We start from the raw sequence: 22,489 nt of genomic DNA on the forward strand, positions 1-22,489 counted from the left end.
AAAGCGTAGGAAAGAGGTAGTGGTTACAATTCCTGATAATACGGTAGTTGTTTTGTGTGGTGGCGTTCATGCATGCTTTATGCTACCGTTATCTTTCTCTAATTGTAAATGCTTTGTCTTGCAGGCAGGTGATACGAGGGGAAGAGGACCAGACCGCCCAGGATAGAACTGGAAAGTGGCTGAAGGAGAATCTGAAGATGAACGCGCCTCCGTGCCACTGATGAGCAGGACTGGAATGACATCGTGACCTTTTTCCCTGGAAGCGAGCCAGCGATGAGCGGGGGAGTATAATGGCCAAGAACAAGGATGCACGCCCTCCGACATTCGCCGTCAGCGTGGTTGGCCTCTCCGGGCCGGAGAAAGAGAAGGGAAACTGCGGCGTGGGAAAGTCCTGCCTGTGCAATAGATACCTACGCCCCGACGCCGACAACTACTACTCCGAGCACACCTCTGTGCTGAGCACAATCGACTTTGGGGGGCGCGTGGTGAACAATGACCACTTCCTATACTGGGGAGAGGTTCCCTACAGAGGGGACGAAGGACTGGATTGTAAAATCCAAGTCATCGAGCAGACGGAGTTCATCGACGACCAGACATTTCAGCCACACCGGATTACCAGCATGCAGCCGTACAGCAAACGTGCGGCAGCGACCAAGCTTCAGTCCGCAGAGAAGCTCATGTACATCTGTACCGACCAGCTGGGCTTGGAGCAGGACTTTGAGCAGAAGCAAATGCCCGATGGGAAGCTGAACATCGACGGCTTTGTGCTCTGCATAGACGTGAGCAAAGGCTGCAACAGAAGGTTCGACGACCAAATGAAGTTTGTGAACAGCCTCTACTCCCAAATTGTGAAGTCAAAGAAACCCGTCGTCGTCGCTGCCACAAAATGTGACGAGTTTGTAGAGCAGCACCTGAGGGACCTTCAGACTTTTGTTGCCAGCAAAAAGAACTTACTCCTCGTTGAAACGTCGGCACGCGCCAACGTCAACGTGGAGCTCTGCTTCAACGCTCTCATACAGCAGTTGGATAAAACACGAGGCAAGCCGAAAACCGTGCCGTACTTGGACGCCTCCAAAGTCCAAAGGCAGCTGGTTGCCTCACTAACAGAGAGATTTGAGAAACTAATGGTGCAGATGGTGAAAGACTACCACACCACATGGAAAGGAGTGGTCAGTAAAATGAAGGGCATTCCGGACTATGAGGACTTCATCACCTGGGAGGGCTCAAGAAAGGGCAGAAACATGTTCACAAAGCACATTGCACAACTGAAACAGGAGCACATTAGGAGGAGGAGAGAGGAGTACCTCACAACGCTGCCCAAAACACTCAACAACCTCCTGAGTCGCTTAGAAGAGGTTGAGCACCTTACGTGGCCCGAGGCGCAGAGTGTAATTCGGAACCGTTCAGATTTCCAGTGCTGGTTCGTGGTACTGGAGCAAACGCCGTGGGACGAGACGGACCACGTCGACAACAGTGACCGGAGGATACCCTTTGACCTCCTGAACACGCCCGACGGTGAGAGGATCTACCATAGCCATGTCCAGCACCTGCTCTCTGAGAAGAGGAGGGGGGAGATGAAGGAGAGATTCAAGAAGACGCTGGAGAGGGTTCATTTTATCAGTGCAGGGCAGCCTTGGGAAGAGGTCATGTGCTTTGTCATGGAGGATGAAGCCTATAAGTACATCACCGAATCAGATAGGAGGGATGTTTACTGTAGACACCAGCAGGAAATAGTTGAAAGGGCCAAAGAGGACTTTCAGGAAATGCTTTTTGAGCACGCCGAGCTCTTCTACGACTTGGATCTGAACGCCACTCCGAGCTTTGTCAAGATGAGTGAAATCCACAGCGTGTTAAATGAGGAGCCCAGATACAGAGCGCTGCAGAAACTTGCCCCAGATAGAGAGTCACTCCTCCTCAAACACATTGGCTTTGTGTACCACCCTACGAAGGAGACATGTCTGAGCGGGCAAAACTGCGTGGACCTGAAAGTGGAGCAGGTTTTAGCAAACAGACTGGTACAGCTCGACCACGGCCGCTCCAATCTCTACTACAACAGTGCCAACATAGATAAGATCAACCTCTGCCTCTTGGGAAGGGAGGGTCTCTCACAAGAACTAGCCAATGAGATTCGTGCTCAGTCCACAGACGACGAGTACACACTTGACGGCAAAATTTATGAACTGGAGCTCCTCCCTGCGGATGTCAACTCCACGCTGCTCTTCAGCCATACCTGGGTCTCTACTTTCAAGCCACATGGCTGCTTCTGTGTGTTCAATTCCATAGAGTCCCTCAACTGTATCGGGGATTGCATTGGCAGGATCCGAGCAGAGATTGCCCAGAGTAGAAGAGAGAGGTTTGCTCCTCCTTTACCTTTTATCCTCATCCTGGCCAACCAGAGGGACAGTGTTTGTAAAAACGTACCTATCCTGCGGCACCAAGGCCAGCAGCTGGCAAACAAGCTTCAGTGCACCTTCGTGGACATGCCCTCCGGGGCCTTTCCCAGGAAGTTTACAGAGTTCCAAATCAAGCAGAGCCTCCGAGCAGTGCTGGAGGGGCTCAAGCAGAACTTTGATGTCCTCGCCCCCCTGCCCTCAATCAAGGACATGTCTGAGGTCGATCTGCGAATAGTCATGTGCGCCATGTGTTGGGACCCCTTTAGCGTTGACCTCATTCTCTCGCCTTTCCTCGAGTCGCACTGCTGTAGCGCAGGGCAGCCGGGCCAGAGCAATACGCTCATGCTGGACAAGATCGTTGGGGACAGCAGGAAGAGGATTCAAGTCACCATCCTCTCCTACCACTCTGCCATCGGCGTGCGCAAGGACGAGCTTGTGCACGGCTACATCTTGGTGTACTCGGCCAAACGCAAGGCGTCCATGGCGACCCTCCGCGCGTTCTTGGCGGAGGTGCAGGACGTGATCCCTGTCCAGATGGTGGCCATCACGGACAGCCAGGCGGACTTCTTTGAAAACGACGCCATCAAGGAGCTGATGACGGAAGGAGAGCACATTGCCACAGAGATTGCCGCCAAATTCACAGCGCTTTACTCGCTGTCCCAGTACCACAGGCAGACCGAAGTTTTCACGCCCTTCTTCAACGAAGTGCTGGAGAAAAAGCCAAACATCGAGAGTTCTTTTTTGTTTGATAGCTCATCAAGGGAGTGCACCACTGGCGCCAGTGAAGAGGTCTTCCAGACCTCACCCCATAGCCATTCCCCAGCCTACAACACCTATTACCCAGAATCTGATGACGACAACGAAGCCCCCCCACCTTATAGTCCAATCGGCGATGACGTGCAGCTTCTTCCAACACCCAGTGAACGGGCCAAGTACCGCATTGACCTGGAGGGCAATGAGTATCCAGTCCACAGCACGCCCGTCGGCGATCAAGAACGCAACCACAAAGTGCCTCCACCTGTCCGACCCAAACCGGCTCTTCCCAGGCCTAATGTGAAAAAGTTGGACCCGAACCTGCTTAAAACCATTGAAGCTGGAATGCGAAGCAACCGCAGGACGCCGCGTGGGACCATGACGCACACCAACGATATGGATCCTTCAGACAACTATGCAGACCCTGTGGACACCCTGCTGAGGACCGCCGGCTTCAACAACGACGACATATACGCCGAGCCTGAGGACGCGCATGGCCGCCTGATCAAAATCAGAAACTCCTTCGTCCTCCACGGCGGAGGCGAGGACGAGAACGGATACGACCGCAAGTCTCAGGCCGCACGACGGCCCTCCAAGTACCGACATCGCTCCAAAATCCTGTTCAGCAAAACCAAGGCTTACCAAAGGCGCTTGCAATCGGACAGCGACGGGGAGGAGACGGGCATGGCCACGCAAAAGAAGAAGAAAGGCCGGGCCCATCGGGGCAGCGAGGAGGACCCCTTGCTGTCTCCTGCCGACCCTTGGAAGGGTGGCATAGATAACCCCGCCATCACGTCTGACCCCGAGCAGGAAGACAAGAAAATGAAGAAGAAAAAGACATCCAAGACGCCGAAGGAACCAAAAAAGGTGAGTTTTAAAGTGTTAAATTCGATTCTTGGGGGTAATGATTCGATTCAGAACTCGCACTATATTACTACATAAATAATATACGACATTTTTCACAACAAGCTACAAAAACTCCTCTTAGCTGCTAAAAAAAAGAGTTTTAATGTTGTTTACAAAATAACAAGGCTGTAAATCTTTGGGCATGACACGATTCAATTCGATTCTTGGGGTAATGATTCAATTCAGAACTCGCACTATATTACTACATAAATGATATAAAACATTTTCAAAACAATTTACAAAAACTCCTCTTAGTTGCTAAAAAAAACATTAAAAAATAAAAAAAAAAATTTTTTTTAAGCTGTTTACAAAATAACAAGGTTGTAAATCTTTGAGCATGACACGATTCAATTTGATTCTTGGGGGTAATGATTCGATTCAGAACTCGCACTATATTACTACATAAATGATATAAAACATTTTCAAAACAAGTTACAAAAACTCCTCTTAGCTGCTAAAAAAAAAAAGTTTTAATGTTGTTTACAAAATAACAAGGCTGTAAATCTTTGGGCACCACACGATTCAATTCCATTCTTGGGGGTAATGATTCGATTCAGAACTCGCACTATATTACTACATAAATGATATAAAACATTTTACAAAACAAGTTACAAAAACTCCTCTTAGCTGCTAAAAAAAATAAGTTTTAATGTTGTTTAGAAAATAACAAGGCTGTAAATCTTTGGGCACCACATGATTCAATTAGATTCTCGGGGGTAATGATTCGATTCAGAACTCGCACTATATTACTACATAAATGATATAAAATATTTTTCAAAACAAGCTACAAAAACTCCTATTAGCTGCTAAAAAACATAAGTTTTAATGTTGGTTACAAAATAACAAGTCTGTAAATCTTTGGGCATGACACGATTCAATTCCATTCTTGGGGGTAATGATTCGATTCGGCACTCGCGGTATATTACTTGCTATATAAATTATATAAAACATGTTCAAAACAATTTACAACAATTGCTCTTAGTTGCTAAAAAACATATTTAATTTTTTTTTTTTTTTTTTTAAATGTTTACAAAATAACAAGACTGTAAATCTTTGGGCATGACACGATTCAAGTCCATTCTTGGGGCCAATGATTCGATTCATAACTCGCAGTATATTATTTGCTATATAAATTATATAAAACATTTTCAAAACAATTTACAAAAATTGCTCTTAGTTGCTAAAAAAACATATTATTATTATTTTTTTTTTTTAAATGTTAACAAAATAACAAGGCTGTAAATCTTTGGGCATGACACGATTCAATTCGATTCTTGGGGGTAATGATTCGATTCAGAACTCTCAGTATATTATTTGCTATATAAATTATATAAAACATTTTCAAAACAGTTTACAAAAATTGCTCTTAGTTGCTAAAAAACGTTTAAAAAAAAATATATATATACTTTGAATTTTGTTTACAAAATAACAAGACTGTAAATCTTTGAGCACCACACGATTCAATTCCATTCTTGGGGGTAATGATTCGATTCAGAACTCGCACTATATTACTACATAAATGATATACGACATTTTTCAAAACAAGCTACAAAAACTCTTAGCTGCTAAAAAAAATAAGTTTTAATGTTGTTTACAAAATAACAAGGCTGTAAATCTTTGGGCATGACACGATTCAAGTCTATTCTTGGGGATAATGATTCGATTCAGAACTCGCAGTATATTATTTGCTATATAAATTATATAAAACATTTTCAAAACAATTTACAAAAATTGCTCTTAGTTGCTAAAAAAACCGTTTAAAAAAAAAAATATATACTTTGAATTTTGTTTACAAAATAACAAGACTGTAAATCTTTGAGCACACACGATTCAATTCGATTTTTGGGGGTAATGATTCGATTCAGAACTCGCACTATATTACTACATAAATGATATAAAACATTTTTCAAAACAAGCTACAAAAACTCCTCTTAGCTGCTAAAAAACATAAGTTTTAATGTTGTTTACAAAATAACAAGGCTGTAAATCTTTGGGCATGACACGATTCAATTAGATTCTTGGGGGTAATGATTTGATTCAGAACTCTCAGTATATTATTTGCTATATAAATTATATAAAACATTTTCAAAACAGTTTACAAAATGGAATTGAATCGTGTCGTGCCCAAAGATTGACAGCCTTGTTATTTTGTAAACAACATTAAAACGTATGTTTTTACGCAGCTAATAGGAGTTTTTGTAGCTTGTTTTGAAAAATGTTTTATATAATTTATGTAGTAATATAGTGCGAGTTCTGAATCGAATCATTACCCCAAGAATCGAATTGAATCGTGTCATGCCCAAAGATTTAAAGCCTTGATTTTTGTAAACAACATTAAAACTTATTTTTTTTAGCAGCTAAGAGGAGTTTTTGTAGATTGTTTTGAAAAATGTCGTATATCATTTATGTAGTAATATAGTGCGAGTTCTGGATCGAATCATTACCCCCAAGAATGGAATTTAATCGTGTGGTGCTCAAAGATTTACAGTCTTGTTATTTTGTAAACAAAATTCAAAGTATATATATTTTTTTTAAAACGTTTTTTTAGCAACTAAGAGCAATTTTTGTAAATTGTTTTGAAAATGTTTTATATAATTTATATAGCAAATAATATACTGGAGTTCTGAATCAAATCATTACCCCCAAGAATCGAATTGAATCGTGTCATGCCCAAAGATTTACAGCCTTGTTATTTTGTAAACAACATTCAAACTTATTTTTTTTAGCAGCTAAGAGGATTTTTGTAGCTTGTTTTGAAAAATGTTTTATATCATTTATGTAGTAATATAGTGCGAGTTCTGAATCGAATCATTAACCCCAAGAATCGAATTGAATCGTGTGGTGCCCAAAGATTTACAGCTTTGTTATTTTGTAAACAACATTCAAACTTATTTTTTTTAGCAGCTAAGAGGAGTTTTTGTAGCTTGTTTTGAAAAATGTTTTATATCATTTATGTAGTAATATAGTGCGAGTTCTGAATCGAATCATTAACCCCAAGAATTGAATTGAATCATGTGGTGCCCAAAGATTTACAGCCTTGTTATTTTGTAAACAAAATTCAAAGTATATATATATATTTTTTTTAAACCTTTTTTTTAGCAACTAAGAGCAATTTTTGTAAATTGTTTTGAAAATGTTTTATATAGTTTATATAGCAAATAATATAGTGCAAGTTCTAACACGAATCATTATCCCCAAGAATCGAATTGAATCGTGTCATGCCCAAAGATTTACAGCCTTGTTATTTTGTAAACAACATTCAAACTTATTTTTTTTAGCACCTAAGAGGAGTTTTTGTAGCTTGTTTTGAAAAATGTTTTATATCATTTATGAAGTAATATAGTGCGAGTTCTGAATCGAATCATTAACCCCAAGAATCGAATTGAATCGTGTGGTGCCCAAAGATTTACAGCCTTGTTATTTTGTAAACAAAATTCAAAGTATATATATATTTTTTTTTAAACGTTTTTTTAGCAACTAAGAGCAATTTTTGTAAATTGTTTTGAAAATGTTTTATATAGTTTATATAGCAAATAATATAGTGCAAGTTCTGACACGAATCATTACCCCCAAGAATCGAATTGAATCGTGTCATGCCCAAAGATTTACAGCCTTGTTATTTTGTTAACATTTAAAAAAAAAATAAAAATTAAATATGTTTTTTTAGCAACTAAGAGCAATTTTTGTAAATTGTTTTGAAAATGTTTTATATAATTTATATAGCAAATAATATACTGCGAGTTCTGAATCAAATCATTACCCCCAAGAATCGAATTGAATCGTGTCATGCCCAAAGATTTACAGCCTTGTTATTTTGTTAACATTTAAAAAAAATAAAAAATTTAAATGTTTTTTTAGCAACTAAGAGCAATTTTTGTAAACTGTTTTGAAAATGTTTTATATAATTTATATAGCAAATAATATACTGAGAGTTCTGAATCAAATCATTACCCCCAAGAATCGAATTGAATTGTGTCATGCCCAAAGATTTACAGCCTTGTTATTTTGTAAACAACATTCAAACTTATTTTTTTTAGCAGCTAAGAGGAGTTTTTGTAGCTTGTTTTGAAACATGTTTTATATCATTTATGTAGTAATATAGTGCGAGTTCTGAATCGAATCATTAACCCCAAGAATCGAATTGAATCGTGTGGTGCCCAAAGATTTACAGCCTTGTTATTTTGTAAACAAAATTCAAAGTATATATATATATTTTTTTAAACGTTTTTTTTAGCAACTAAGAGCAATTTCTGTAAATTGTTTTGAAAATGTTTTATATAGCAAATAATATAGTGCAAGTTGTGAAACGAATCATTACCTCCAAGAATCGAATTGAATCGTGTCATGCCCAAAGATTTACAGCCTTGTTATTTTGTAAACAACATTCAAACTTATTTTTTTTAGCAGCTAAGAGGAGTTTTTGTAGCTTGTTTTGAAAAATGTTTTATATCATTTATGTAGTAATATAGTGCGAGTTCTGAATCGGATCATTAACCCCAAGAATCGAATTGAATCGTGTGGTGCCCAAAGATTTACAGCCTTGTTATTTTGTAAACAAAATTCAAAGTATATATATATTTTTTTTAAACGTTTTTTTAGCAACTAAGAGCAATTTTTGTAAATTGTTTTGAAAATGTTTTATATAGTTTATATAGCAAATAATATAGTTCAAGTTCTGAAACAAATCATTACCTCCAAGAATCGAATTGAATCGTGTGGTGCCCAAAGATTTACAGCCTTGTTATTTTGTAAACAAAATTCAAAGTATATATATATATTTTTTTAAACGTTTTTTTAGCAACTAAGAGCAATTTTTGTAAATTGTTTTGAAAATGTTTTATATAATTTATATAGCAAATAATATAGTGCGAGTTCTGAATCGAATCATTACCCCCAAGAATCGAATTGAATCGTGTCATGCCCAAAGATTTACAGCCTTGTTATTTTGTTAACATTTAAAAAAAAAAAAAAAATTAAATATGTTTTTTTAGCAACTAAGAGCAATTTTTGTAAATTGTTTTGAAAATGTTTTATATAATTTATATAGCAAATAATAAACTGTGAGTTCTGAATCAAATCATTACCCCCAAGAATCGAATTGAATCGTGTCATGCCCAAAGATTTACAGCCTTGTTATTTTGTTAACATTTAAAAAAAAAAAAAAATTTAAATGTTTTTTTAGCAACTAAGAGCAATTTTTGTAAATTGTTTTGAAAATGTTTTATATAATTTATATAGCAAATAATATACTGCGAGTTCTGAATCAAATCATTACCCCCAAGAATCGAATTGAATCGTGTCATGCCCAAAGATTTACAGCCTTGTTATTTTGTTAACATTTAAAAAAAAAAAAAAATTTAAATATGTTTTTTTTAGCAACTAAGAGCAATTTTTGTAAATTGTTTTGAAAATGTTTTATATAATTTATATAGCAAATAATATACTGCGAGTTCTGAATCAAATCATTACCCCCAAGAATCGAATTGAATCGTGTCATGCCCAAAGATTGACAGCCTTGTTCAAAATGAACAAGGCTGTCAATCGTTGGGCATGACACGATTCAATTCCATTCTTGGGGGTAATGATTCGATTCAGTATATTATTTGCTATGTAAATGATATTAAAGCATTGTGGGAAATGCAGCGTCCGTTGGAGAAGGTGTGTCTTCCTCCAAGGCTTTCATCCCGCTAACTCCTCCTCCGCACGCTTCCAAAACCTGGCATTCCCTGGCGTGTCACACCTCTTTGGTATTTTCTCCCGTCTGAGGCCTTCTTCTTTCCATCCCTTCTGCACACGTGTCCAGGCCAAGTCTTCCAAGTCCCCCAAGCCGCTGTACCCCCCCACCAGAAGAACCTGGGAGAGCCACTACTTCGGCCTCCCGCTGCAGAGCGTGGTCAGCCCCGAGCAGCCCATCCCGCTCTTCATCGAGAAGTGTGTGGACTACATCGAGCGCACAGGTGAGTCACCTGCCTTCTTACCTTTCACCAGTGCAGGTAAATCCACTCCGCCTAATGGACGGTCAAATACAAGTCTGACAAGGTAAAAGGAGGTAAATGTCAAGTGAGAAAAGGTGAAATCAAGAAATAAAAGGTAAAAGAAGGTACATGCAGTCGCGGTCATAAGTGTACATACTCTTGTAAATAACATCATTTTGACCACTAAATTGCTGCAGTTCAGCTAAATGTGTTGCTTTTCTGACATGGACTTGTTTCTTCAGCATTGTCCACACCTTTAAGTCAGGACTTTGGGAAGGCCATTCTAAAACCTTCATTCTAGCCCGATTTAGCCATTCCTTTACCACTTTTGAGGTGTGTTTGGGGACGCTTAAACAGTGCGCAATTGCACAGGCGAGCACCTTAGAGGGAGCGTTGCTCGCACGGCTGCGCTAGCATCACAGCAAACGTTAGCCATGCTGCTACCTCTCTGCTCGGGGAGGACGTATACGTACAGGTAAAAGCCAGTAAATTAGAATATTTTGAAAAACTTGATTTATTTCAGTAATTGCATTCAAAAGGTGTAACTTGTACATTATATTTATTCATTGCACACAGACTGATGCATTCAAATGTTTATTTCATTTAATTTTGATGATTTGAAGTGGCAACAAATGAAAATCCAAAATTCCGTGTGTCACAAAATTAGAATATTACTTAAGGCTAATACAAAAAAGGGATTTTTAGAAATGTTGGCCAACTGAAAAGTATGAAAATGAAAAATATGAGCATGTACAATACTCAATACTTGGTTGGAGCTCCTTTTGCCTCAATTACTGCGTTAATGCGGCGTGGCATGGAGTCGATGAGTTTCTGGCACTGCTCAGGTGTTATGAGAGCCCAGGTTGCTCTGATAGTGGCCTTCAACTCTTCTGCGTTTTTGGGTCTGGCATTCTGCATCTTCCTTTTCACAATACCCCACAGATTTTCTATGGGGCTAAGGTCAGGGGAGTTGGCGGGCCAATTTAGAACAGAAATACCATGGTCCGTAAACCAGGCACGGGTAGATTTTGCGCTGTGTGCAGGCGCCAAGTCCTGTTGGAACTTGAAATCTCCATCTCCATAGAGCAGGTCAGCAGCAGGAAGCATGAAGTGCTCTAAAACTTGCTGGTAGACGGCTGCGTTGACCCTGGATCTCAGGAAACAGAGTGGACCGACACCAGCAGATGACATGGCACCCCAAACCATCACCCAACCATGCAAATTTTGCATTTCCTTTGGAAATCGAGGTCCCAGAGTCTGGAGGAAGACAGGAGAGGCACAGGATCCACGTTGCCTGAAGTCTAGTGTAAAGTTTCCACCATCAGTGATGGTTTGGGGTGCCATGTCATCTGCTGGTGTCGGTCCACTCTGTTTCCTGAGATCCAGGGTCAACGCAGCCGTCTACCAGCAAGTTTTAGAGCACTTCATGCTTCCTGCTGCTGACCTGCTCTATGGAGATGGAGATTTCAAGTTCCAACAGGACTTGGCGCCTGCACACAGCGCAAAATCTACCCGTGCCTGGTTTACGGACCATGGTATTTCTGTTCTCAATTGGCCCGCCAACTCCCCTGACCTTAGCCCCATAGAAAATCTGTGGGGTATTGTGAAAAGGAAGATGCAGAATGCCAGACCCAAAAACGCAGAAGAGTTGAAGGCCACTATCAGAGCAACCTGGGCTCTCATAACACCTGAGCAGTGCCAGAAACTCATCGACTCCATGCCACGCCGCATTAACGCAGTAATTGAGGCAAAAGGAGCTCCAACCAAGTATTGAGTATTGTACATGCTCATATTTTTCATTTTCATACTTTTCAGTTGGCCAACATTTCTAAAAATCCCTTTTTTGTATTAGCCTTAAGTAATATTCTAATTTTGTGACACACGGAATTTTGGATTTTCATTTGTTGCCACTTCAAATCATCAAAATTAAATGAAATAAACATTTGAATGCATCAGTCTGTGTGCAATGAATAAATATAATGTACTAGTTACACCTTTTGAATGCAATTACTGAAAGAAATCAAGTTTTTCAAAATATTCTAATTTACTGGCTTTTACCTGTATGTATGTATGTATGTATGTATGTATATATATATATATATATATATATATATATATATGTATATATATATATATATAAAGTTTTTTTTTTTTTTTAAATATGTTATATTTAGAAAGATCTCCATACAACTGGAAGGAACTTGTCCTGTTTAGTAAAAGTCAGAATAGACATTCCTATAGGTCCCCAGTCTAAATCAGTCTAAAAGTCAGAATAGACATTCCTATAGGTCCCCAGTCTAAATCAGTCTAAAAGTCAGAATAGACATTCCTATAGGTCCCCAGTCTAAATCAGTCTAAAAGTCAGAATAGACATTCCTATAGGTCCCCAGTCTAAATCAGTCTAAAAGTCAGAATAGACATTCCTATAGGTCCCCAGTCTAAATCAGGTCCTAATTGAGCAGGATGTGACCCCGTTAAACACCTTAGCATCAACCACTAGCGCCACGCAACCAGGCGGCAAGGTGACAGCGGCAGCCCGTGGACCGCAAACGTGACGGTTGCCATGGTTACCTGCCCACTCACACAGATGGTGCAGATGTGACGCGGCGCGGGTCCCGCAGGACACAGACTTACCACGTCAGCAGTCCCTAGTGTTGGTGTTGCCTTAATTGGCCTCCTTCAACTAAATAAAATAGCTTTTTTCCTCCGCTGGAATGATGAGCCCAGCATTTTATTGGCAATTAAAGCACTTCATTAGCGCCACACACCATTTGTTATGTGCATTATTGATGTGCAGCAGCTGACCAACTCTGCAATCTACTACAACATGCATATGTGTGTGCGTATTCTTGTGTTCCTACCCTTCTTGGGACATGAAGAAGGAAAAGTATCTTCCATATGAGGAGGTGTGAACAAGTGATGACATAAATCAATAACATTGCATCTAATAGACAATGTCTCATTTGCACCCCCTGCTGGTCAACATGAGGGTGGTCCCAAAAAGGAGGCATTTATCACATTGACTGTGTGTCGCTTTTAAAAGTGCTCCCCCTCTGGTCAACATATGAAATAACAAGTGTGTGTAAGAAATTGAAATGCGCCCCCTTTGGCCAAAATGAATAAAATAAATAAATATGTATATAGAGACATACTGTAATAACTTGAAGTAAATAACAAAAAAGAACTAAAAGTAGTCTTTTTCTCACAATGTGTCGACTTTTTTCTTATAAAATTGGGAACAATTTCTCATATTCTTTCTGTTTCTGTAATATTGCAATATTTGCTCGTAAAATTTTTACTTTTTTTATGTAAAATTCTGACTTTTTAATGCAAAATGGTGACATTTGTCATAGAAATTTTTGACTTTTATCACAATATTGCCCAAAAAAAATGTTGTTCTTGTAAAATTGTGACATTTTTTGAGTAAAATGATGACTTTTGTCATACTTTTGCCGAGTAAGAATTCCGATTATTGTTATTATAAGATTGCCAAGAGTTTTCTAATAAAATTGTGACTTTTGTCGAGTAAAATTACGATTCTTTTCATTTTCTTGTAAAATTGCGACTGTTATTTAGTAAAATTCCAACTTTTATCATAATATTGCAGACATGTTCAGTTTTGTGTGTACACATTAGAAGTGCTCCCCCTCTGGTCAACATATGAAATAACAAGTGTGTGTAAGAAATTGAAATGCGCCCCCTTTGGCCAAAATTAATAGAATAAATAAATATGTATATAGAGACATACTGTAATAACTTGAAGTATATATAAAAAAAAAAAAAAAAGTATTTTTCTCACAATGTGTCGACTTTTTTCTTATAAAATTGGGAACAATTTCTCATATTCTTTCTGTTTCTGTAATATTGCAATATTTGCTCGTAAAATTTTTACTTTTTTTATGTAAAATTCTGACTTTTTAATGCAAAATGGTGACATTTGTCATAGAAAATTTTGACTTTTATCACAATATTGCCAAAAAAAAAAAATGTTCTTGTAAAATTGTGACATTTTTTGAGTAAAATGATGACTTTTGTCATACTTTTGCCGAGTAAGAATTCCGATTATTGTTATTATAAGATTGCCAAGAGTTTTCTAATAAAATTGTGACTTTTGTCGAGTAAAATTACGATTCTTTTCATTTTCTTGTAAAATTGCGACTGTTATTTAGTAAACTTCCAACTTTTATCATAATATTGCACAAATGTTCAGTTTTGTGTGTACACATTCGAAGCGCTCCCCCTCTGGTCAACATATGAAATAACAATTGTGAGTAAGAAATTGAAATACGCCCCCTTTGGCCAAAATGAATAAAATAAATAAATATGTATATAGAGACATACTGTAATAACTTGAAGTTAAAAACTAAAAAAATGACCTAAAAAGCAGTCTTTTTCTCACAATGTGTCGACTTGTTTCTTATAAAATTGGGAACAATTTCTCATATTCTTTCTGTCTCCTTAATATTGCAATATTTTCTCCTAAAATTATTAATTTTTTTATGTAAAATTATTACTTTTTAAAGCAAAATGGTGACATTTGTCATAGAACATTTTGACTTTTATCACAATATTGCCAATTTTTTTTTTCTTGTAAAAGACTGACATTTTTTGAACAAAATGATGACTTTTGTCATTATTTTGCCAAGTAAGAATTCCGATTATTATTATTACAGGATTGCCAAAAGTTTTCTTATAAAATTGTGACTTTTGTTGAGTAAAATTACGATTCTTTTAATTTTCTTGTAAAATTGCGACTCTTATTAAGTAAAATTCCTACTTTTATCATAATATTGCACAAATGTTCAGTTTTTCTTGTAAAATGTTGACTTGCGTTGAGTAAAATGAGGACTTTTATTATAATACTGCCAAAATTCTAAGTTTTTCTTGTGAAATTGTGACCTTTTTCTTGTGAAATTCCAACTCATTTTTCACAACAAGCTTTTTTATATTTGCATAGTTTGTATATATTATTAATGTTGTAAATACACTTCTTGATGTATCAGTTAAAGTCCAACTTACTGCACAGTGCATCTCCTTCCACAGCTTATATCACAACTTTATTCCAAAATGGATTTCATTTATTTTTGTCCTCAGAATTCTACACACAATACCCCTATAATGACAATGTAGGATTTAAAAAAAAAAAAAATTCAAAAATTATTTATGTAGTTTTTTATTTTTTATTTTTTTTATTAATTTGCTAAAAAACAAAAACATTGTCATTATGGGATATTGTGCGTAGACTTTTGAGAACAAACATTTTATGAATCAATTTTTATCCTCAAGATTCTACACACAATATCTCATAATAGCAATGTGAAAAAGTTAGTTTTACAGTTTTTTTGCAAATGTATTAACAAAAATTATTACTAATAAATGATAAAAACATTTCTAAAGAAGGAACATTTTTTTCAATGTCTTCAAAAATTCTACACACAATTCACAGCGCTTCAATCTTTCTACATCTCGTCATATTACAGCCTAAATCCAAAATGGAATGAATTTTTGTCCTCAAAATTCAACACACAATACCCCATAATAAAAATTGGAGAAGGTATTTTTTCCAAATGTTTTTTTAATGTATGTTTTTATTGTTTTTATTAAATTTGCAAACATTTGTGATATTAAAACATGTTCACATTGTCATTATGGAGTAGAATCTTGAGGACAAAAATGGATTCATTCAATTTTTCTTCTCAAAAGTCTTTTTTTTTTTTTTTTTTAGCAAATTAATAAAAATAAAAATAAACTACATAAATAATTTTTGAAAAATCAATTAAATAAATATTATTATTAGTATTGTGTGTAGAATTTTGAGGACAAAAATGAATGAAATCCACTTTGGAATAAGGCTGTGATATAAGCTGTGGAAAGAGATGCACTGTGCAGTAAGTTGGACTTTAACTGATATATCAAGAAGTGTATTTACAACATTAATAATATATGCAAATATAAAAAAGCCTGTTGTGAAAAATGTGTTGGAATTTCTCAAAAAAAAGTCACAATTTCACAAGAAAAACGTAGAATTTTGGCAGTGTTATAATAAAAGTTCTCATTTTACTCAACGCAAGTCAAAATGTTACAAGAACAACTGAACATTTGTGCAATATTATGATAAAAGTTGGAATTTTACTCAATAACAGTCGCAATTTCACAAGAAAAGCTTAGCAATTTGGCAACTTTTTGAAAAGAGTCGTAGTTTTACTCGACGAAAGTCACAATTTTATAAGAAAACTTTAAAATGTTGGAAATATTATAATAATAATCAGAATCTTACACAGCAAAGTCATAATTTTGCTAAAAAAAATGTCACTATTTTACAAGAGCAACAAAAAAATGGGCAATATTGTGATACAAATCAGAATTTTATGACAAATGTCTCCATTTTTCATTTAAAAAATAATCATTTTACATTAAAAAAATAATAATTTTAGGAGAAAACATTGCAATATTACAGAAACAGAAAGAATATGAGAAATTGTTCCCAATTTTATAAGAAAAAAGTCGACACATTGTAAGAAAAAGACTGCGTTTAGTTCATGTCTCTATATACATATTTATTTATTCTATTAATTTTAGCCAAAGGGGGCGCATTTCAATTTTTTACACACACTTGTTATTTCATATGTTGACCAGAGAGGGAGCAATTCGAGTTTATACACACAAAACTGAACATTTGTGCAATATTATGATAAAAGTTGGAATTTTACTCAATAACAGTCGCAATTTTACAAGAAAAGCTTAGCAATTTGGCAACTTTTTGAAAAGAGTCGTAGTTTTACTCGACGAAAGTCACAATTTTATAAGAAAACTTTAAAATGTTGGAAATATTATAATAATAATCAGAATCTTACACAGCAAAGTCATAATTTTGCTAAAAAATGTCACTGTTTTACAAGAACAACACAACAATTGGCATTATTCTGATAAAAGTCAGAATTTTATAACAAATGTCTCAATTTTGCATTTGAAAAGTAATCATTTTACATTAAAAAAAAAGTAATAATTTTAGGAGAAAACATTGCAATATTACAGAAACAGAAAGAATATGAGAAATTGTTCCCAATTTTATAAGAAAAACGTCGACACATTGTGAGAAAAAGACTGCGTTTAGTTCATTTTTTAATTTTTTTTTTAATATAATTCAAGTTATAACAGTATGTCTCTATATACATATTTATTTATTCTATTAATTTTGGCCAAAGGGGGCGCATTTCAATTTCTTACACACACTTGTTATTTCATATGTTGACCAGAGGGGGAGCAATTGGAGTTTATACACACAAAACTGAACATTTGTGCAATATTATGATAAAAGTTGGAATTTTACTCAATAACAGTCGCAATTTTACAAGAAAAGCTTAGCAATTTGGCAACTTTTTGAAAAGAGTCGTAGTTTTACTCGACGAAAGTCACAATTTTATAAGAAAACTTTAAAATGTTGGAAATATTATAATAATAATCAGAATCTTACACAGCAAAGTCATAATTTTGCTAAAAAATGTCACTGTTTTACAAGAACAACACAAAAATTGGCATTATTGTGCTAAAAGTCAGAATTTTATAACAAATGTCTCCATTTTGCATTTAAAAAATAATCATTTTACATTAAAAAAAAGTAATAATTTTAGGAGAAAACATTGCAATATTACAGAAACAGAAAGAATATGAGAAATTTTTCCCAATTTTATAAGAAAAAAGTCGACACATTGTGAGAAAAAGACTGCGTTTAGTTCATTTATTTTTATTTTTTTTATATATACTTCAAGTTATTACAGTATGTCCCTATATACATATTTATTTATTCTATTAATTTTGGCCAGAGGGGGCGCATTTCAATTTCTTACACACACTTGTTATTTCATATGTTGACCAGAGGGGGAGCAATTCGAGTTTATACACACAAAACTGAACATTTGTGCAATATTATGCTAAAAGTTGGAATTTTACTCAATAACAGTCGCAATTTTACAAGAAAAGCTTAGCAATTTGGCAACTTTTTGAAAAGAGTCGTAGTTTTACTCGACGAAAGTCACAATTTTATAAGAAAACTTTAAAATGTTGGAAATATTATAATAATAATCAGAATCTTACACACCAAAGTCATAATTTTGCTAAAAAATGTCACTATTTTACAAGAGCAACAAAAAAATGGGCAATGTTGTGATAAAAATCAGAATTTTATGACAAATTTCTCCATTTTTCATTTAAAAAGTAATCATTTTACATTAAAAAAAAAAAATTTTAGGAGAAAACATTACAATATTACAGAAACAGAAAGAATATGAGAAATTGTTCCCAATTTTATAAGAAAAACGTCGACACATTGTGAGAAAAAGACTGCGTTTAGTTCATTTTTTTATTTAAAAAAAAAAAATAATTCAAGTTATTTCAGTATGTCTCTATATACATATTTATTTATTCTATTAATTTTGGCCAAAGGGGGCGCATTTCAATTTCTTACACACACTTGTTATTTCATATGTTGACCAGAGGGGGAGCAATTCGAGTTTATACACACAAAACTGAACATTTGTGCAATATTATGACAAATGTTGCAATTTTACTCAATAACAGTCGCAATTTTACAAGAAAAGCTTAGCAATTTGGCAACTTTTTGAAAAGAGTCGTAGTTTTACTCGACGAAAGTCACAATTTTATAAGAAAACTTTAAAATGTTGGAAATATTATAATAATAATCAGAATCTTACACAGAAAAGTCATAATTTTGCTAAAAAAATGTCACTATTTTACAAGAACAACAAAAAAATGGGCAATATTGTGATAAAAATCTGAATTTTATGACAAATGTCTCCATTTTTAATTTAAAAAGTAATCATTTTACATAAAAAATAATAATAATTTTAGGAGAAAACATTGCAATATTACAGAAACAGAAAGAATATGAGAAATTGTTCCCAATTTTATAAGAAAAACGTCGACACATTGTGAGAAAAAGACTACTTTTAGTTCTTTTTTGTTATTATTTACTTCAAGTTATTACAGTATGTCTCTATATACATATTTATTTATTCTATTAATTTTGGCCAAAGGGGGCGCATTTCAATTTCTTACACACACTTGTTATTTCATATGTTGACCAGAGGGGGAGCAATTGGAGTTTATACACACAAAATTGAACATTTGTGCAATATTATGATAAAAGTTGGAATTTTACTAAATAACAGTCGCAATTTTACAAGAAAATTAAAAGAATTGTAATTTTACTCGACAAAAATTCTTACTTGGCAAAAGTATGACAAAAGTCATCATTTTACACCAAAAATGTCACTATTTTACAAGAACACTTTTTTTTGGCAATATTGTGATAAAAGTCAAAATTTTCTATGACAAATGTCACCATTTTGCATTAAAAAGTAATCATTTTACATAAAAAAGTAATAATTTTACGAGCAAATTTTGCAATATTACAGAAACAGAAAGAATATGAGAAATTGTTCCCAATTTTATAAAAAAAAAAAGTTGACACATTGTGAGAAAAAGACTACTTTTATTTTGTTTTTGTTTGTAATTGTTTTTTAATCTTCATTATTTACTTCAAGTTATTACAGTATGTCTCTATATACATATTTATTTATTTTATTCGTTTTGGCCAAAGGGGGCGTATTTCAATTTCTTACTCACACTTGTTATTTCATATGTTGACCAGAGGGGGAGCACTTTTAAAAGCGACACACAGTCAATGTGAAAAATCTCTCCTTTTTGGGACCACCCTCATTTTGATAGATGTCACCAGCACACACACACACACACACACACACACACACACACACACACACACACACACACACACACACACACACGAGGACACAGGTGTCCTTTGTGTTACCGTGGTGACAAAGGCTCATGTGACTTCTTCACTGGCCATTGTGTGGCTTCTTGCTGAGTCAGCAGCGTTGACGGGGCCCTCGGTCTGGAGCTGGTGGTTTAGGTAAGAACACTTGAGTGTGTCATGTGACACAATGGAATAGTGTGTCGCTCCGCCCCGAAAGGGACAAGCGGTATTAAATGGATGGATGGATAGTTATTCAACTTTTTTAGGAGCCATTGGAAACTAGAGACCAGGACTAACATATATGACATGTCAACATTTTTATTCACAATGCAAGGGGAGGGGCCTCTGAACATGTATGAGACCCTGAAAGTTTAGGGGCCCCTGAACATCTAGGGGCCTCTGAAACGCTTAGGCGGCCTCTGAAACGTGAAGGGGCCTCTGAAACATGAAGGCTCCTCTGAAACGTGTAGGGGCCACTAAAACGTGTAGGGGCCTCTGAACGTGTAGGGGCCACTAAAACGTGTAGGGACCACTGAAACGTGTAGGGGCCACTGAAACGTGTAGGGGCCTCTGAACGTGTAGGGGCCACTGAAACGTGTAGGGGCCACTGAAACGTGTAGGGGCCTCTGAAACATGAAGGCTCCTCTGAAACTTGTAGGGACCACTGAAACATGAAGGCTCCTCTGAAACATGTAGGGGCCACTGAAACGTGTAGGTGCCACTGAAACATGAAGGGTCCTCTGAAACGCGTAGTGGCCTCTGAAACGTGTAGGGGCCACTAAAACATGTAGGGGCCTCTGAACGTGTAGGGGCCACTGAAACATGAAGGCTCCTCTGAAACTTGTAGGGACCACTGAAACACGAAGGCTCCTCTGAAACGTGTAGGGGCCACTGAAACGTGTAGGTGCCACTGAAACATGAAGGCTCCTCTGAAACATGAAGGCTCCTCTGAAACGTGTAGGGGCCACTAAAACATGTAGGGGCCTCTGAACATGTAGGGGCCACTGAAACATGAAGGCTCCTCTGAAACTTGTAGGGACCACTGAAACATGAAGGCTCCTCTGAAACGTGTGGGGGCCACTGAAACATGAAGGCTCCTCTGAAATATGTAGGGGCCACTGAAACTTGTAGGTGCCACTGAAACATGAAGGCTCCTGAAACGTGTAGGGGCCGCTAAAACATGTAGGGGCCTCTGAAACGTGTAGGGGCCTCTGAAACGTGTAGGGGTCTCTGAAACGCGTAGGAGGCCTCTGAAACGTGTAGGGGCCTCTGAAATGTGTAGGGGCCTCTGAAATGTGTAGGGGCCTCTGAAACGTGTAGGGCCCTCTGAAACATGAAGGCTCCTCTGAAACGTGTAGGGGCCAATGAAACATGAAGGCTCCTCTGAAACGTGTAGGGGCCATTGAAACATGAAGGCTCCTCTTAAACGTGTAGGGGACATTGAAACATGAAGGCTCCTCTGAAACGTGTAGGGAACACTGAAACATGAAGGCTCCTCTGAAACATGTAGGGGCCACTGAAACGTGTAGGTGCCACTGAAACATGAAGGCTCCTCTGAAACGCGTAGTGGCCTCTGAAACGTGTAGAGGCCACTAAAACATGTAGGGGCCTCTGAACGTGTAGGGGCCACTGAAACATGAAGGCTCCTCTGAAACGTGTAGGGACCACTGAAACACGAAGGCTCCTCTGAAACGTGTGGGGGCCACTGAAACATGAAGGCTCCTCTGAAACGTGTGGGGGCCACTGAAACATGAAGGCTCCTCTGAAACGTGTAGGGGCCACTGAAACATGAAGGCTCCTCTGAAACTTGTAGGGAACACTGAAACATGAAGGCTCCTCTGAAACATGTAGGGGCCACTGAAACATGTAGGGGCCACTGAAACATGAAGGCTCCTCTGAAACGCGTAGTGGCCTCTGAAACGTGTAGGGGCCACTAAAACATGTAGGGGCCGCTGAACATGTAGGGGCCACTGAAACATGAAGGCTCCTCTGAAACTTGTAGGGACCACTGAAACATGAAGGCTCCTCTGAAACGTGTGGGGGCCACTGAAACATGAAGGCTCCTCTGAAACATGTAGGGGCCACTGAAACATGTAGGTGCCACTGAAACATGAAGGCTCCTCTGAAACACGTAGGGGCCACTAAAACATGTAGGGGCCTCTGAACGTGTAGGGGCCTCTGAAACGTGTAGGGGCCTCTGAAACGTGTAGGGGCCTCTGAAACATGAAGGCTCCTCTGAAACGTGTAGGGGCCACTGAAACATGAAGGCTCCTCTGAAAAGTGTAGGGGCCATTGAAATATGAAGGTTCCTCTGAAATGTGTAGGGGCACTGAAACATGAAGGCTCCTGAAACGTGTAGGGGCCATTGAAACATGAAGGCTCCTCTGAAACGTGTAGGGGCCACTGAAACATGAAGACTCCTCTGAAGCGTGTAGGGGCCACTGAAACATGAAGGCTCCTCTGAAACTTGTAGGGAACACTGAAACATGAAGACTCCTCTGAAACGTGTAGGGGCCACTGAAACATGAAGGCTCTTCTGAAACGTGTAGGGGCCATTGAAATATGAAGGCTCCTCTGAAACGTGTAGGGGCCACTGAAACATGAAGACTCCTCTGAAACGTGTAGGGGCCACTGAAACGTGAAGGCTTCACTGAAACGTGTAGGGG

At 37.3% G+C, this 22,489-nt stretch overlaps 1 protein-coding gene across 1 annotated transcript in view; it reads left to right on the forward strand.

Annotated features, from left to right (window-relative positions):
* The window catches only part of arhgap5 (Rho GTPase activating protein 5), a 52,809-nt gene that overhangs the window by 17,568 nt on the left and 12,752 nt on the right, over nucleotides 1-22,489 (forward strand). The window contains exons 2-3 of the mRNA XM_061987691.1: nucleotides 125-4,013; nucleotides 9,856-10,009. Of these exons, the coding sequence (XP_061843675.1) occupies nucleotides 291-4,013; nucleotides 9,856-10,009 (3,877 nt within the window). The 5' untranslated portion in view covers nucleotides 125-290. The remainder of the gene's footprint in view (nucleotides 1-124; nucleotides 4,014-9,855; nucleotides 10,010-22,489) is intronic.

Source organism: Nerophis lumbriciformis, linkage group LG26 (genome assembly GCF_033978685.3).
Source record: "Nerophis lumbriciformis linkage group LG26, RoL_Nlum_v2.1, whole genome shotgun sequence".
In the NCBI taxonomy this organism is placed as follows: domain Eukaryota; kingdom Metazoa; phylum Chordata; class Actinopteri; order Syngnathiformes; family Syngnathidae; genus Nerophis; species Nerophis lumbriciformis.